Here is an 18945-nt window from a genome sequence, read left to right as displayed (position 1 = left end):
TTAATAACCTTAATCAAGGAGTAATTTGATATATTACCTTATCATCAACAAGGACATTGATATAATCTTGCTAAATATATTACATTTGTAAATTGTCAATTCATGCCATCTAGTGCTCACTATTGTATATTACATCTACAAACTCCATCAGAAAGAAAAGGGCACACTAATAATATAATATCATTGTAGAAAACAATGACTTGCCATAAAAACAACGGTAAACAGCGTGAGGTTCCAAAACCGTGTTTTATTTTGTAAATGGGTTAGTACTCTGACTGTAGACCGCTGAGAGCAGAACGGTCCACTGGGTTTGACCCAGTAAAACCAAGAGGCTCCAGAGATAGGGGACGGGGTGGGAGGATGACAACAGCAGAGGGTTGTATTGTACAGGTTCTGGCATGACTGTCCTATTCCACTGATGTACTGAGGGAAATGATTGTTTACATGAAAGTGGCAGAACAACATAGAGTATTAACATTTTGGAGTGTTGTTTTCTTCTGTTGTCAGATTACCACCCTGCCCTCCATCTCTGGGATTATAAAGTCAACAGGCAACAAGCTCATGATGCCTGCTATTGTACAAAAACAAAATCAATTCAAAGACAACATTACAGAACACTTGAACAACAACTGGAGACTAAAATAAAGCGTTTTATAGGCCTGAACAGACCTCATTCTGATAACTCCCTCACATAACTCAATATGAAACTCGCATTGCCTAAACAAACATAGGCATGTCTGTTTGGGATTCTGTTACACATATTTTATAAAGTACCGTTTGTATGCATCATGCCCAAAACTCAACATATCTCCCCAGGCTGTGTTAACCTTTCACGACAAAGCTATGCAGATATTATTGAAAGTGACGACAAGACAATCTATTGACACAGTCACAGTGCACAAGCTCGCAGTCAGGAGTGGAAAATAAACCTTTCCATATAGAGTACAAAAACTGCTTTAAAAGATTTTTGCTTCAAAAACACGATTCTAAATGATAAATGTCAGGCATTTTCTTTGTTTTCTTGTGAATATGATAAGATACTCATCATAGTTGATGTTAAAACAAGGAAGTGGTGGTGCTTGGGTCATGATGAGACATTCACTTAGATCACTAAACGTTCTTCTCTACAACCTTTCTCTGTGCGAACCCCTGGATCGCTTGCACATGGCTCGATCTTGTGTTCCATTGTGAATACCAGTACAATATTCACTCAATACGTACTTCTGCATTTAGCACAATACAGTATTCATTTCCTGAACCCCCAGGTAAGGCGAGTTGAAGACATCTCATATGATAACTCCTGATACATATCTATGATAATATGGCTTTCTCTGAAACCCAAGCATTCCCAGCACTGTGGGCTGCTAGCTAGAAATAACCCTACCTTCCTTTCTGTCTGTCTCTGTCACTCAGAGCTTGCCTTGGAGCATGGGGAAGTGGTGTTAAATCAAATCCATGAACTTCTGTTTGAAACATTGAAACAATCTGTATGATAACACACCCTAATACAGACATAAATATTAAAACAGTCAAATGTTTCAAACAAAACATTAAGAACCATTTGCAAATCAGACATGCAAACAAACTATTCGATGAGACTATTCGATGAGACTAGCCCTCAAACATTTGAACAATGTAACATGGAAATAATAAAATAATGTCTACATGGTCAATCTCTTCAGTATATATAGACTGAGTGTACAAAACATCATTCTCTTTCCATGACAGACTGACCAGGTAAATCCAGAGGAAAGCTATGATCCCTTTTGATGTCAATTGTTAAATCCACTCCAATCAGTGTAAATGAACAGGAGGAGACAGGTTAAAGAAGGATTTTTAAGCCTTGAGACAATTGAGACATGGATTGTGTATGTGTGTCATTCAGATGGTGAATAGGCAAGACAAAATATTAAAGTGCCTTTGAACGGGGTATGGTAGTAGGTACCAGGCCCACTGTGTGTCAAGAACCGCAATGCTGTTGTGTTTTCACACTCAACAGTTTCCCGTGTGTATCAAGAATGGTCCAACACCCAAAGGACATCCAACCAACTTGACACAACTGCAGGAAGCATTGGAGTCAACATGGGCCAGCATCCCTGTGGAAGGCTTTCGACACCTTGTTGAGTCCATGCCCCGATGAATTTAGGCTATTCTGAGGGCAAAGGGGGGTATAACTAAATATTAGGAAGATATTCCTAATGTTTTCTACACTCAGTGTTATGTTCCTGAATAATCCATTGTTTTTCCTCACTGAAAACAATTATAACTCTGAGTAGTTGTAAAAACTAGAATGTTGCCTCCTATACCACTTGAAATCACTCAAATGGAATTCTTTAGTGTTCCATGTGTGTAGCGAAACACAACATACGTGAGAATAAACATGTTTGCACAATCAGATCGTGCTCTAATCAACTCTATTGCACAGACACATGTTGCTGTTCTGGAAATGCAGTAAGGGCACTGGAAAGAAAAACTGCTGCAGACTGTAATGAGTGTTGCTGCCTCCGCCATCTTGGATGGGCTGAGGCTGCCCAATCATGCTTTGTTGTCGCTGGCGTTTCTCTGTGTGACATTGTTGTGTTCTGTGGTCCCCTCTGACAGGGCTGTCTTCACCTCAGCCTCCTCCGCTTTACTTTTCTCACCTCCAAATATCTTCCTGCAATGGAGAAAATGTTAGAAATGAACAGTCTACCTGCAATGTACTAGAAAAACAGCATCCCTAAGAAAACCACAACTGCTGCGTTCAAACAACACCCCAAATAGACATTTACATTCTATCAGACGCTCTTATCCAGAGAGACTTACAGGATACATTAGGGTTAAGTGCCTTGCTCAAGGGCACATCAACAGATCGTTCACCTAGTTGGCTCTGGAATTTGAACCAGCAACCTTTCGGTTACTGGTCCAACGCTCTTAACCGCTACTTTTCCAATATATATTTAGACAATAGCCATAGGTAGTAATTGTTAGACGATTGATACCAAAACAAGTAATATAATTACAGAGCACCTCTGAGTCAAAGTGATAGAGCAGTACTAAGGACCACTTAACAACCAAATGATTGTCTGTTGCAGTGTCTGCCCTACCATTGAATAGACATTAGGCAGGGTGAGTGAAAGATCTAGTCTTCTGGCCCTATCCCCAGCCTAAGAGCAGTACTAATGCCCGGCACTGTCATTACAAGACTTACACAACACACTCTACAAGGGGAACCATACTACTACACAGTACTTTACTACTCCACACGACGCTACACACACACACACATCCACTACCATGGCAATGACTACAGCACTTGTCACCATTACACAGGTCTCATTAATGAACAATTATCACCACTGTTACCACAATTGACTACTACAATTTCACTTTACTTCACAAGACAAATGGAAAGGTGGAGACTGAGTGATAATAGAATAGTAGATGACTGGGAACACAAAAACATTGACACGTATAAACCTCTAGAGGGAGCCATACTCGTCGTTGAGTGGAGCAGCCTTGGCCAGACTGTCTAACTCCTCCAGAGCTGGGGGGCTTGAGGCCTGGAGGTCTGCCCCAAACCCGTTTCCGTTAGCCAGGGGGGAGGAGGATGAGGAAAGGCCAGGGGCAGGGGAGGGAGTGGGACTACTCTGAAACCTAGTGGGCTCTACTGGGGGAATGGAGGGGCTCTCAGTCTCCACCCCATTGGTCAACTCTAACTCTATCTCTGGGGCTTGGGGTGCTGTGGTGGTGGGCATGTGGGGGGTCAGGGTGGGTGTTGGGGTGTCGTAGATAGTAGAAGCCAGTGTGATAGTGACCGTGGGGGCAGCAGGTGTGGCAAAGCTCGGGGCAGTGGAAGCATTAGGGGCAGGTGTGGTGGGGGCACTTGTGGGAACTGGAATACTAGTGAGAATGTCTGGGAAAACAGGGGCACATTTGATTGTGTCCTCGTGAACGATAGCAGCAGTTATGTCAGCATTGAAGGCAGTAGTAGGAGCACTAGGGACAGATGTGGTAGTGGGAGTGGGGTCTATATTAGGGGCAGGAGTGGGAGTGTCTTTGGTAGTAGAGTCAGGTTTGTCAGGGTCAGGGACTGGTGTACTAGAGCCCAGGACAGTAGGGGTAACAGGAACAGGGGTAACAGGGACAGGTTTAGCAGTGCTGGTGGCAGTAGGTGCAAGTTTAGAGGTGGAGGTGTCAGAGGCTGGGAAAGTGAATGCCATAGGAGCAGGAGAGGGGCTGTCTAGGGCAATAGGAGAAGCTTTCCTGGTGTTTGGACTAGGAGAGGCAGTGGAGGGGGCAAGAGAGGGACTTTCCGGGGCAGATTTCCTGGGGGCCATGGTGGTGGAGTGGGTAGGTGTGGGGCTCTTGGGAGTGGGAGGAGAAGGAGCAGGTCTGTTAGAGTTTCGACGCCTAGGTGGTATTGGAATAGGGGAATTTTTGGGAGATTTAGGGCAATCTGTGGCACTAACAGCAGTGGCATACATTTTGTCCTCTGCTCTAGGAGAGCTGTCTCCTAGAAGGTCTAACAGGGGGGCTACTCTAGCTGTGATGTCAGAGGTGGAGATGAAGGGGGTTGGGGGGGCTGTGTTGGACTCTGGGGTGGGTGCCGGGGCGGGGGCAGGCAGGGGGTCAGTAGCGAGGGCAGACAGGCTACAGGTGAGAGCGGTGCTCTCACTAGAGGGGCTGTCCTGGGCGGGGTCATAGGTTGTGTTGGCTGTGTCAGAGATGGTGGCTACAGACGAGAGGGTATCCAGAGCCAGGGCAGCAGTGTGAGCGGCCAGCCTGGGAGAGAGAGCAGGGAGAGAGCAGAGACACACACACTAGACAGTGAGGTGACTGGGACCCGACGTGGGGACTGGGGAGGAGGGGTGGAGAGGAGGAGCAAGCAGGAGGTTCGGTTAGGGGAGGCATGCAGTTAGATATTACACACAGAGCAGACAACATCAACCAGAGAGAAAGGACACACAAGGGGGTTCCATGCAGTGAGGCACATCAAATAACAAAGGACACTGTCCATGCACAGACTAACATGGAGAACATGTAGGGTCTAATGAACTAAAAACAGGTCTTTCTAATGGAAAGGATCACTACACACAACCACCTGAAGGGTTGAATTGTAACAGACACTCATCTCATGTGACTCCCGTTTTTAATGTCTCAGTTTTTAGGTGGGCTTCATCAAGTTCACCATATACAGGAATAAACCACAGTGGATCTATCCACGTCTTTGACTGGTAGCGATTCAACCGTGATATCGAAAAGATGAATCTCCTGAGAAATATCCTGAGAAAAAACTATTGTGGCAGCAAAGAAATAAACACCCCTCCCCAAAAACAAACACACAAGAAACTACAACACACACAAAGGTTTTTCACACCGCATGTTGTTAGACCAGGGCTATCCTTAATGCTGGGTTAAAACTAGTTTAGGGTTAGCTAACCCTCCTTTCACGCAATCATTTGTTAACCCTGGGCTAAGTGCAGTGTGAATGTGACTATAGAGAAGTTTCAACAAAAAGTATAAAAGCATGAGCACACGACGGTGCAATCTCCTTATAGGAATCACAGACATATGTATAAACTAACTGCTTATACTCAAAAAGCCCTCAACATTCCATTCATTACAATGTACTCAAAACTGTGCAGGAATATTGGGATTCTTACAAGAGGAATGTACTGTGCTTTAGCCCAACGACGATATCTGTGTGTGTGTGTGTGTGTGTGTGTGTATATATGTGTGTGTATGTGCGCACCCACATGTGTGTGTGTCTGTATGTCAAGGTATACTCACTCTGGCTCTGTAAGGGGTGTGGTCTCACTGGGTTCCGTGGGTCCTCCTGCGTTGTGATTGGCTGTGCACTCATCCTCTGTCCTCACCTCCACTATCGGTTCTTTGGACTCATCCTTTCTGTGGACACAGAGGATTCTGATAGTTACATAGGCTCCACGGCAACAGACTCCAGGACCTCAGTAACACAGAACTACAGCATAATGAGGATGATTAAATGCTTGAACCAGACATTCTCAGACGAAGGTCATCACGTACCCAAAGCTTAGCAAATGAGAACTGTGAAATTGCATCTAAATTGAGAGTATGCAGAGACTCCTTTTTCAGTCTGTGTCAGTGTCACAAATGGCACCTTATTCCCTATGGGCCCTGGACCAAAGAAGTACACTAGATAGAGAACAGGGTGCCATTTGGGACGCACATATTGAGACAGTAGACACTCACATGAATGCAGCCTTGCCCTGTTCTAGGTTGTGTCCCTTGGCCCCGCTGCCTGGCTTGCAGCACAGACACATGATGAGGCCACACTTGTTGGTGAAGTAGCAGGTGACGTCCACAGCCAGGAGCAGCAGGACGAAGGCCAAGATGAGGATCCCTGCCATGATGCCCGTGGAGAGGGCAGACTCCCCGTCTATATCTACAGTACAGACACAGCATGACTCACTAGGAACATATAGCACCACAGTTAGACAGCTGAATACATGTGGACATACTGTTAGAATATGGAAATATCTCTGTTTTCTACATAATGGTTTCATAAAACACAGACAACTCACCTGTCATGCACATTGACATAGTGAGAAGAGATCACAGCTTCTAACCAGATGTTTTGTAGACGTTAACTTCATACTGGTACCTTGATGTGCTCAAATTGGGAGATCAATGTCTCCCTGACAAGGCTCAAACAAACATCACACGTGACTTGTACCTTGTCTTTGGAACAGTAAAGGCATCTATCTAAATCACCTGCCCTCTAATAAATGCAAACCCATTAAGATGTATTAAATCAACTTTATTTGATATTAGTCATAACCAAAAACACCTGAAGAAAATGCATAATGTGCTTCAAGAGATATTTTGTAAACAACCATGTATGTGTGGCTAGCTAGTGACTACTGTACCACACACAATACATGACCTCTAGCATTATCTGTCCAGTTCCCATTCAAAAGAGAGCACCCTGAATATCAGCTCCTCGGGACATCTGATTCACTTACTAAAAAGAGTATGAACAATTCCGTATTGACTTCAGGGTCTATTTGTAATGCAGTTGGGAAACAAAATAATCACAACTTAATAGTATAAAAGAATGTATTGCTAGTTTTTAAATGACATTTGTAGTTCTTCAGGAATCAATAACACACAATTGACTGCTGCAGTTCCCAACTGTATCCATAATGCTTATATGTATGTCGACAGTGTGTCATAATACAACAGTATTAATATTAGGCATATTATAATGTGGTACTTTGTTAATTAAATGTCCATGTAAAAATGAATGTTATTAAAAGTCTTTACAGTACATACAATATAGTAAGTGGAAAAAGAATACACATCCTTTACGTAAACTGTCTGGTACTCACCACCATTCACTCAGTACTCTGCCACAGTATTCAAAATAGCATTACCACTCATTCAATACCCTAGTGTTCATTAATGTCAACTGGAGCTCCATTCAGTTCTCTAGTTCAGAGTGCTGCTACTAGCTGTGCTATGTTGCTGAGCGGAGTGGTACAGCACTGACCTGTAGGATACTAGCCTAGTCTGATACTAGCCTAGTCCTATATATGTTTGTGCTGTATGGCTAACTCCTTACTATGGTTGTTGTCAACGACCATAGGAATTAGCTATACTGCACAAACAGATCTGGAACCAAGCTAAACTGATACCAGTGCCTTTGGTTCAGTTCAGTCAATCAGGCTGCTCTATTCTGTAGTTACTCCCCACCCACTGAGAGACATGTGTCTGTCTAGGCATCCATCCAGAGAGACAACCAGCCATGGCAGAGAAAGGATAGCTTTCTTTCCTCTATGTGTGTGTGAGAGAGAGACCAGCATCGCCTCATATAACTAGCTATGAGAGCAGCAACACAACTACTATGGACATGACGAGGGAGATCAGAGTGTATGTCACAGACGAACAGCCTTGGGTTGCTGCTCAAACCAAAATATTTTCAAAACCAACGGAAAGATGAGACACAGATTCAGAAAAGAGTAATACGTAATGAGGAAAGTGTTCATGTAGTGACGTCCACCAGGGTCCAAAACCAGGCAAGAGTGCAGAGACATATTGAGAGAGATAGAGAGAGGGGGGGAAGGGGCGGAGACATAGGGAGAGAGATAGAGAGAGGGGGGAAGGGGCAGAGACATAGGGAGAGAGATAGAGAGGGGGGGAAGGGGCAGAGACATAGGGAGAGAGATAGAGAGAGGGGGGAAGGGGCAGAGACATAGGGAGAGAGAAAGCGAGAGGGGGGAAGGGGCAGAGACATAGGGAGAGAGATAGAGAGAGGGGGGAAGGGGAAGAGACATAGGGAGAGAGATAGAGAGAGGAGGGAAGGGGCAGAGACATAGGGAGAGAGAAAGAGAGAGGGGGGGAAGGGGCAGAGACATAAGGAGAGAGAAAGAGAGAGGGGGGAAGGGGCAGAGACATAGGGAGAGAGATAGAGAGAGGGGGGGAAGGGGCAGAGACATAGGGAGAGAGAAAGAGAGAGGGGGGAAGGGGCAGAGACATAGGGAGAGAGATAGAGAGAGGGGGAAGGGGCAGAGACATAGGGAGAGAGATAGAGCGAGGGGGGGTAGGGGCAGAGACATAGGGAGAGAGATAGAGAGAGGGGGGGTAGGGGCAGAGACATAGGGAGAGAGATAGAGAGAGGGGGGGAAGGGGCAGAGACATAGGGAGAGAGAAAGAGAGAGGGGGGAAGGGGCAGAGACATAGGGAGAGAGATAGAGGGGGGAAGGGGCAGAGACATAGGGAGAGAGACAGAGAGAGGGGGGGTAGGGGCAGAGACATAGGGAGAGAGATAGAGAGAGGGGGGGTAGGGGCAGAGACATAGGGAGAGAGATAGAGAGGGGGGAAGGGGCAGAGACATAGGGAGAGAGATAGAGAGAGGGGGGGAAGGGGCAGAGACATAGGGAGAGAGATAGAGAGGGGGGAAGGGACAGAGACATAGGGAGAGAGATAGAGAGAGGGGGGAAGGGGCAGAGACATAGGGAGAGAGATAGAGAGGGGGGAAGGGGCAGAGACATAGGGAGAGAGATAGAGAGGGGGGGGAAGGGGCAGAGACATAGGGAGAGAGATAGAGAGAGGGGGAAGGGGCAGAGACATAGGGACAGAGATAGAGAGAGGGGGGGAAGGGGCAGAGACATAGGGAGAGAGATAGAGAGAGGGGGGAAGGGGCAGAGACATAGGGAGATAGATAGAGAGAGGGGGGGAAGGGGCAGAGACATAGGCAGAGAGATAGAGAGAGGGGGAAGGGGCAGAGACATTGGGAGAGAGATAGAGAGAGGGGGGAAGGGGCAGAGACATAGGGAGAGAGATAGAGAGAGGGGAGAAGAGGCAGAGACATAGGGTGAGAGATAGAGAGAGGGGGGGAAGGGGCAGAGACATAGGGAGAGAGATAGAGAGAGGGGGGGAAGGGGCAGAGGCATAGGGAGAGAGATAGAGAGGGGGGAAGGGGCAGAGACATAGGGAGAGAGAAAGAGAGAGGGGGGGAAGGGGCAGAGACATAGGGAGATAGATAGAGAGAGGGGGGAAGGGGCAGAGACATAGGGAGAGAGATAGAGAGAGGGGGGGAAGGGGCAGAGACATAGGGAGAGGGATAGAGAGAGGGGGAAGGGGCAGAGACATAGGGAGAGAGATAGAGAGAGGGGGGGAAGGGGAAGAGACATAGGGAGAGAGATAGAGAGGGGGGGAAGGGGCAGAGACATAGGGAGAGAGAAAGAGAGAGGGGGGAAGGGGCAGAGACATAGGGAGAGAGATAGAGAGAGGGGGGAAGGGGAAGAGACATAGGGAGAGAGATAGAGAGAGGGGGGGAATGGGCAGAGACATATGGAGAAAGATAGAGAGAGGGGGAAGGGGCAGAGACATAGGGAGAGAGATAGAGAGAGGGGGGGAAGGGGCAGAGGCATAGGGAGAGAGATAGAGAGGGGGGAAGGGGCAGAGACATAGGGAGAGAGAAAGAGAGAGGGGGGAAGGGGCAGAGACATAGGGAGAGAGATAGAGAGAGGGGGGAAGGGGCAGAGACATAGGGAGAGAGATAGAGAGAGGGGGGGAATGGGCAGAGACATATGGAGAAAGATAGAGAGGGGGGGAAGGGGCAGAGACATAGGGAGAGAGATAGAGAGAGGGGGGGAAGGGGCAGAGACATACGGAGAGAGATAGAGAGGGGGGAGGGGCAGAGACATAGGGAGAGAGAAAGAGAGAGGGGGGAAGGGGCAGAGACATAGGGAGAGAGATAGAGAGAGGGGGGAAGGGGCAGAGACATAGGGAGAGAGATAGAGAGAGGGGGGGAATGGGCAGAGACATATGGAGAAAGATAGAGAGGGGGGGAAGGGGCAGAGACATAGGGAGAGAGATAGAGAGAGGGGGGGAAGGGGCAGAGACATAGGGAGAGAGATAGAGAGAGGGGGGGGGTAGGGGCAGAGACATAGGGAGAGAGATAGAGAGAGGGGGGAAGGGGCAGAGACATAGGGAGAGAGGTAGAGAGAGGGGGGGAAGGGGCAGAGACATTGGGAGAGAGATAAAGAGAGGGGGGAAAGGGCAGAGACATAGGGAGAGAGATAGAGAGAGGGGGGAAGGGGCAGAGAAATGAAGAGAGGGAAACAGAGTGGAAATGGACAGAAGGGTAGGAAAATGGGAAGAGAGGGAGGAGAGGAGAGAGAAGAGAAAATATGTCAAGTTTGTAAACAAAACTGAATAGAGAACAAAATAAACATTTCAAAAGTAGTTTTAAACTGACAAGGAGTTAAATCTAGAATCCGCAAACAATAACAATGCCGTCACCCCTTCAGTTTTGGTAAAAAGGGGGCTGGGCCTAGAGAGGGCTGGGCTTAGAGAGGGCTGGGCCGAGAAAAATTTAACCACTCTCAAAATCATAGACAGCCCTATGGATGCATCCATTTTTATTGACCATCCATTTAATCAAAATGATAGTTTAACCATGTTTTAAGGGTATACAGTGTTTGTTTACGTGGTTTACAAACATAGAGTAAAAAAAAGCTTATATTTTGGTTTCTGATGGGGTACGACTGTTAAACTAAGCTCATGAGGCATTTATAAGTTATATTCTTCAAGAATCAATTGGTATATATCATTAATTTATAAGTCAAAACATGTATGTAGCAACTAAGGATTCTAGCTTTGAAGCAAGTTAAAGCAAAAGCACAGCATGTGAGAGAGGACTACGCCACAAACCATGAGTAAGGAAACTGGGGGTTGAACGGTTGTGAATGGGACGCGTGTTTATCTAGGAGGTGGGTTAGAAGGGAAAGAACAAACAGGAGAAGTGAGGAGGAGGGATACGTCCTGCTAAGTTTCAGTAAAGCACTCTGCATTGCCTGAGGCCTGGTAGGGGTTTGTCGCAGCCTAGCTGTGTAGTGTTGCAACACAGGTGTCTGTGGGTGTCAGTAAAAGCAGTCAGTTTCAGCTAGCTAAGACCTGCTATGGTACAGGAACGCTGCTGTACCAGTTAAGGCCAAACTATATAGTAACAGACTGCATCCACACACACGGACAAAGACCATCCATCTACATACTGTACCCATCACTGTAGTAGGATAGACTGTCCATCTACATACTGTACCCATCACTGTAGTAGGATAGACCGTCCATCTACATACTGTACCCATCACTGTAGTAGGATAGACCATCCATCTACATACTGTACCCATCACTGTAGTAGGATAGACCATCCATCTACATACTGTACCCATCACTGTAGCAGGATAGATTGTCCATCTACATACTGTACCCATCACTGTAGTAGGATAGACTGTCCATCTACATACTGTACCCATCACTGTAGCAGGATAGACTGTCCATCTACATACTGTACCCATCACTGTAGCAGGGTAGACTGTCCATCTACATACTGTACCCATCACTGTAGTAGGATAGACTGTCCATCTACATACAGTACCCATCACTGTAGTAGGGGAGACCGTCCACTGTAGTAGGATAAACCATCCATCTACATACTGTACCCATCACTGTAGTAGGATAAACCATCCATCTACATACTGTACCCATCACAGTAGCAGGATAGACCATCCATCTACATACTGTAACCATCACAGTAGCAGGATAGACCATCCATCTACATACTGTACCCATCACTGTAGTAGGATAAACCATCCATCTACATACTGTACCCATCACTGTAGTAGGATAAACCATCCATCTACATACTGTACCCATCACAGTAGCAGGATAGACCATCCATCTACATACTGTACCCATCACTGTAGTAGGATAGATCGTCCATCTACATACTGTACCCATCACTGTAGTAGGATAGACTGTCCACCTACATACTGTACCCATCACTGTAGTAGGATAAACCATCCATCTACATACTGTACCCATCACTGTAGTAGGATAAACCATCCATCTACATACTGTACCCATCACAGTAGCAGGATAGACCATCCATCTACATACTGTACCCATCACTGTAGTAGGATAGATCGTCCATCTACATACTGTACCCATCACTGTAGTAGGATAGACTGTCCACCTACATACTGTACCCATCACTGTAGCAGGATAGACCGTCCATCTACATACTGTACCCATCATTGTAGTAGGATAGACCATCCATCTACATACTGTACCCATCACTGTAGCAGGATAGCCTTTGTCCATAGCGGAGGCAGCCTGTTGTAACACTGAGATAGCAAACTCATAGTGTCACTCACAGCTTCGGTGTAGAAGTTTAATTCTAACAGATTCAAAATTGGAAAACAATTGTGCGATGTCTGTCATCATCACAAAAAACTAACTGTAAAAAACAAACTCTGGGCATGTTCAAAAATAAGTGTTCGTTTGGGTGGTCCTCGCAGACAATACTCTCTTCACATACCCTCTCAGACAGACAATACCCTCTTCACATACCCTCTCAGACAGACAATACCCTCTTCACATACCCTCTCAGACAGACAATACCCCCTTCACATACCTTCTCAGACAGACAATACCCTCTTCACATACCCTCTCAGACAGACAATACCCTCTTCACATTCCCTCTCAGACAGACAACACCCCCTTCACATACCTTCTCAGACAGACAATACCCTCTTCACATACCCTCTCAGACAGACAACAACCTCTTCCAATACCCTCTCAGACAGACAGTGGAGAGTTCTACTTAGAAGGAGTGAATATTTTCTGCTGCAGAGTGAACACCCACGAACAGCTCTGACCAACAGCTGGCTTGTTCTTCTATTGTCTTAATTTTGCCTGCTGAAAACATCTAGACGTCAAATTCCTGTGTACTGTCAGATTTATGTGGTTGTAAGAACCAAAAAGGCTCCTGTTTGGGACATGTTTGAGTTTGCTGTCTCAGCTGTGCGTGGCAGTGCCAGTGTGAGTGCCTGATGTCTGGTGCATGGTGGGGTACCTGGGATGGCAGCGGGTTCTGGAGAGGTTCTGATGGTCAGGGTTCCAGGTTGGGACTTCCCCTGTTGGTTCTCTGCCACCACAAACACATCGTACTCCGTGTTCCACTCCAGTCCGCTCAGAACCACATACTCACTGCCACCGGGCAGCCGGATCTCTGGCTTCCAGTCGGCCTGATGCTTCTAAAGGACACACAAAATAGGCCACGGTCAACTTAATGATTCAATACAGTACCTGACAGTCTCTTTTAGGAATGTATTCCTTGAAAGGGCATGGGTACATTAGCACACATTTTTTGCACATAAGAATGCACATTGTTTGTCTACAGCTGTCTACAGTGCCCCAAATCCACTGGTTTATAGCGAACTAGGTATTGTGAGTACTCACTGGTTTATAGCGGACTAGGTAGTAGCAGTACTCACTGGTTTATAGCGGACTTGGTAGTGTGAATACTCACTGGTTTATAGCGGACTAGGTAGTAGCAGTACTCACTGGTTTATAGCGGACTAGGTAGTGTGAATACTCACTGGTTTATTGCGGACTAGGTAGTGTGAATACTCACTGGTTTATAGCGGACTGGGTAGTGTGAATACTCACTGGTTTATAGCGGACTAGGTAATGTGAATACTCACTGGTTTGTAACGGACTAGGTAGTGTGAATACTCACTGGTTTATAGCGGACTAGGTAGTGTGAATACTCACTGGTTTATAGCGGACTAGGTAGTGTGAATACTCACTGGTTTATAGCGGACTGGGTAGTGTGAATACTCACTGGTTTATAGCGGACTGGGTAGTGTGAATACTCACTGGTTTATAGGGGACTAGGTAGTGTGAATACTCACTGGTTTATAGCGGACTAGGTAGTGTGAATACTCACTGGTTTATAGCGGACTGGGTAGTGTGAATACTCACTGGTTTATAGCGGACTGGGTAGTGTGAATACTCACTGGTTTGTCGCGGACTGGGTAGTGTGAATACTCACTGGTTTATAGCGGACTGGGTAGTGTGAATACTCACTGGTTTATAGCGGACTGGGTAGTGTGAATACTCACTGGTTTATAGCGGACTGGGTAGTGTGAATACTCACTGGTTTATAGGGGACTAGGTAGTGTGAATACTCACTGGTTTATAGCGGACTAGGTAGTGTGAATACTCACTGGTTTATAGCGGACTGGGTAGTGTGAATACTCACTGGTTTATAGCGGACTGGGTAGTGTGAATACTCACTGGTTTGTCGCGGACTGGGTAGTGTGAATACTCACTGGTTTATAGCGGACTGGGTAGTGTGAATACTCACTGGTTTATAGCGGACTAGGTAGTGTGAATACTCACTGGTTTATAGCGGACTAGGTAGTGTGAATACTCACTGGTTTATAGCGGACTAGGTAGTGTGAATACTCACAGGTTTATAGCGGACTAGGTAGTGTGAATACTCACTGGTTTATAGCGGACTAGGTAGTGTGTGATGGGTGAGCCTCCATCGTCCTGCTTGAGCCAGTTGACTTTGAGGGAGTTGCCTTTGGTTTGGAGTGTTCCCTCCAGCTTAGGCGGTTCAGGTTCCCCTAAACAGACACATCGGAGATATCAAGGTTAGTTAGTGAGCTGAAGCAGTCATTCAGAAGATGTAGAATGTGTTACGGCTGGTCAGCAGCTGCTGTGAAACCTTTAACCGGCTTCTCCTAAACCTGTTTCAAAGATGTGGAGAAAGCTGTTAATATTCTGTATGCTAGTGTTCTCCAGATGGCACCATTCCTCCATACTGTTGTGCTAGAGGCACTTGTCTGCCTCTCCAACTAAAAGCCCTCATGAACAAGCTGTTAGACTACTGTGGAGTGCTAAAATGGAAGTAGTATTTAAACAGCAATTACACATGATTGGATAGGACCCAGCCACTAGAGGGGGGTGTTTGGGCACAGTAAACTACTTGAGACAAATGACAGTTAGCACAAAAAAGTTATTACAATGCGATAAATCATTGAAATTGTTAGAATAAATCCCAAGTTATATTAGAACAGATAGGGAAGGAACACTTCATTGCTAAAGGACTGTAAGAGTTCCAGGGAGCTCCAATCAGTCCAGAGAAGGTGACTGGCTACATATGATGGGTTAACAAGACGGAAAATACATGGAAATAAATGGGAAACGTTTGAATCTGTACATTTAGTATTTATGTTATGAATGACTCTCCAGTAAAATTAAGATTCTTCTTGTGAAAATTGGGACTGAAAAGTTACCTTCTGCGGAGTTGACGACATCATCAGCACCATGCAAGCCACATGATGACAGTCACATGAAACGCACGCGTGTGATTGGTTGAAAGGAAAGTGGAAACATGAAAGATATAAAAATAGACAATGTAAACATGGACAGGAAAAACACAGTTAAAAATTTAAATTAAACGAAACAGAAACTGAAGAGTAACACAAAACAACAGTGAACTTTTGACAACACTGAATAGACAAGCAGGGACAAATGACAGGCTTTCCTCTGAGAGAAACTATGACCTGCTACTGCAGCTTATGTTCTAGATTTATATAAACAAAATATGGTACTAAATGGAAAAGGCTACATCCCAAACCATCCTTCTCCTGCAAGACAAAATGATTGACAACAGAGGAAACGCTGAAGACATACTGGAAATACTGACAGAAAACAGCAGCATTGAAAAAGGAGACAGAAATACAGATGTATTCCTAATACTACTTAGTATTGCCAATACTGATGGACACTGTTGTATCAGTTGTACATGTACAACCAACACATGACATAACAGTAAATGACATCCGTAAATGACCATAGCTTCTTACTGTAGGTACTGTTCAGTAAGAAGAGCAGCAGGTAATAGGGGGTGTTCTAGGCTATTTGTCTTGGTATAACATTGTTTAAGTCACATGCTAACTACTCCTAATAACTATCTACTCCCCAATAACCACATAACAAACCTGAGTCCTCAGTGAAAAAATGAAAAATGCCATCTAAGAAATCATATAAAATAAGAGATATCAGGCAAAAACAAAGGCTTTACACATAGCTAGTAATTCTGTACAAATCTGTTATCTGCAATATAATATTCCTGCCGATGAAAGGTATTCAACTATTTAGGTTAGATTGATAAGAGAACAGAAAGGAAAATAAACATAAAGAAATATTTCATGACTGCCAAATCTCAATGGAAAAGATGCGGAAGGCAGAGCGACCATAAGCCACAGTAAATCCAATGACTGTATACATAAAACACTGGAGCAAGACTGTTTTGAAAACAAGTTCAAAGTTCAAACTAATATTCAGAGTGAGTGTGTATAATGATGAGGCACTTACTTGCGTAAGAATAACCTGAGCGGTCCAACAGAAAAACAGACGAGAAAAATGAATGAACAAAAAACTACACCACAAGAGTATGACACAAGAGAAAAACGAAAGAAATGAAACTAGCCAGGCTTTGTGATAGCAGCATCAAACAGCAAATAATAATCAGAATGTCCTCGGATACCAAACGATCAGTTCAACTCTACACATGCATAATATTCCTGAGTTAGTAAGGGGCAGACATTCCACTTCCAGTCACATGACAAATCAAATCAAATCAAATTTGCAACCAACAGGGGGCACTCAATGGTAAAGAGCAAGAGAGCAGGAGAGAGTGAGGGAGAGAGTTAAAACAAGGGTTGTCATCATCCTAGCAGTGAGAATTCAAGCCAATTGTGCAGCACAAGCCTTGTCATAGATTTTCAAGCACAGCATAGGGCAAATATGTCTGATCTAAAGGTTCTAAGCCAGTGCTGACCAATATGTCTATGGTGGAGCTGGCAAACAGGCTGTACAAACATGGATGTATGTATTGATTCATTCTAATGGGAGGTGCAATGGGTGGTGGCAAGGTGAGGTAAAAGGGGGTGTTGTGGAAGTGAGAAAAGAGGTGTGAAGTGTGTGTGTGTGTGTGTGAGAGTGAGTGAGTGACTTACGGACAGGTTCTGTCTTGAAGACCACAACGGGGCTAGTTTCACCCTCTCCCTTGCCATTGATGGCTGACATCTTCACCTCATAGTTGGTCTCAGGCTTCAGGCCTGTGATGGTTATTTCACTCAGAGCTCCTGAGGATACAAATGAGAAGTACAAATACGGACACATCCACAACAGACACTGCATTCAGACAGAAATTGTCAGAGACGCCAGTCACCCAAGTCATAGACTGTTTTCTCTGCTACAGCACGGCAAACGGTTCCTGGAGTGCCAAGTCTAAAACCAAAAGGCCCCTTAACAGCCTCTACCTCCAAGCCATAAGACTACTGAACAATTATTCAAATGGCCACCGGACTATTTACATTGATCCCCTCCATTTGTTTTGTACACTGCTGCTACTCACTGTTTATTATCTATTCATAGTCACTTCACCCCTACCAACATGTACAAATTACCTCGACTAACCTGTACCCCCGCACACTGATTCGGTATCAGTACACCCCTGTATTTAGCCTCGTTATTGTTGTTTTATTGTGTTACTTTTTACAATTTTTTTTACTTTAGTTTATTTGGTAAATATTTTCTTCGCTTTTCTTGAACTGCACTGTTGGTTAAGGGCTTGTAAGTAAGCATTTCACAGTAAGGTCTACATTTGTTGTATTCGGCGAATGTGACAAATAAAGTTTGATTTGATTTGACAAGTAACAAGGATGCAGACAACATTTTATTTTATTCTCATTTGAGAGTAAATAAAACCAGCTGAATTATTATATTGGATGGATGTTTCATTAAAAAAGGCCAATGACTGAGAAAAATAAACACATTTAATTTTGTTATCCCCTCACATACTCTCTTTATCTTTGTCGCCCCCCGCCCTGCCCCTGTACTCACCTCCTTGGACGTCATAGACCATCTGCACCCAGCTGCCCCTGCCCACAGTCTTCCATTCAGCCCGGTACCGGAGGACGGGTACACCCCCGGTGGCATCAGGCTCCTGGAACTCCACCCTGGCTGAGCTGGAGAACGGCTCCACCTCCCCGAGGGATGGGGCTGACGGGACATCTAGAGAGGAGAGGAATCACACATAAAGGTACTCATTTAAGAACTACAGTATATTTAATTTGATGCCAACATTAAATATTAGATTCACAATATAGAAGCATGATGATTTTGGATAATTAGCTACAGATTGTAATTATGACTGACCAGCCTGAATGAGGAGAAACTCCTTGGATTCTGTGCCCATCTCATTGGCAGCAGTACAGTTGTAGCTCCCGAAGTCATTCTCAGACTCTGGAGTGACCTGGAACAGAGGAGAGAATCGATGCATGAAAGAAACTCAGGGCAGCAAAGCATTACAAACATAAGGTGACTAGATGCTTGAGTCAGTTTGTTCCACTGTTGTTTGTCCATTAGAGATGCCTATTTTAGTCCTCTGTCTCTGTGCTTCCCTCTACTGAATAATGAAAACACACTCAGTCTCCCCACAGTGGAACTGGGGGAGAACCCTGCAAATACTAGCTGTCACACATTAAATCTTTATGACATGTGGAGTGTTCTTAATTTAGTGTGTGTGTATTCATGTGTGTCTGTGTGCTCATG

The 18945-nt window shown here is 45.1% G+C and overlaps 1 protein-coding gene across 14 annotated transcripts in view; it reads right to left on the bottom strand.

The window, feature by feature from the left end:
• Window positions 1–227: 227 nt before the first annotated feature.
• Window positions 228–18945, bottom strand: part of LOC109909150 (neural cell adhesion molecule 1) — a 110025-nt gene continuing 91307 nt past the window's right edge. For 2 of the 14 annotated variants that reach the window (XM_031795686.1, XM_031795689.1), the window contains 12 exons: window positions 18550–18646; window positions 18235–18405; window positions 17346–17474; window positions 16702–16716; window positions 16326–16358; window positions 15618–15620; window positions 14821–14945; window positions 13385–13565; window positions 6214–6406; window positions 5773–5889; window positions 3478–4764; window positions 228–2656 (listed from right to left, as the gene is read on the bottom strand). In XM_031795686.1, coding sequence (XP_031651546.1) covers window positions 2536–2656; window positions 3478–4764; window positions 5773–5889; window positions 6214–6406; window positions 13385–13565; window positions 14821–14945; window positions 15618–15620; window positions 16326–16358; window positions 16702–16716; window positions 17346–17474; window positions 18235–18405; window positions 18550–18646 — 2472 coding nt within the window. In that variant the 3' untranslated portion in view covers window positions 228–2535. The other 12 variants (XM_031795687.1, XM_031795695.1, XM_020508105.2 and 9 more) reach the window with 9 other exon arrangements.

The sequence above is a fragment of the Oncorhynchus kisutch genome, linkage group LG18 (genome assembly GCF_002021735.2).
Source record: "Oncorhynchus kisutch isolate 150728-3 linkage group LG18, Okis_V2, whole genome shotgun sequence".
Taxonomy (NCBI): Eukaryota; Metazoa; Chordata; class Actinopteri; order Salmoniformes; family Salmonidae; genus Oncorhynchus; species Oncorhynchus kisutch.
Note: the sequence above shows the minus strand (reverse complement) of the source record. Positions and strands in the feature narration are given on the sequence as shown.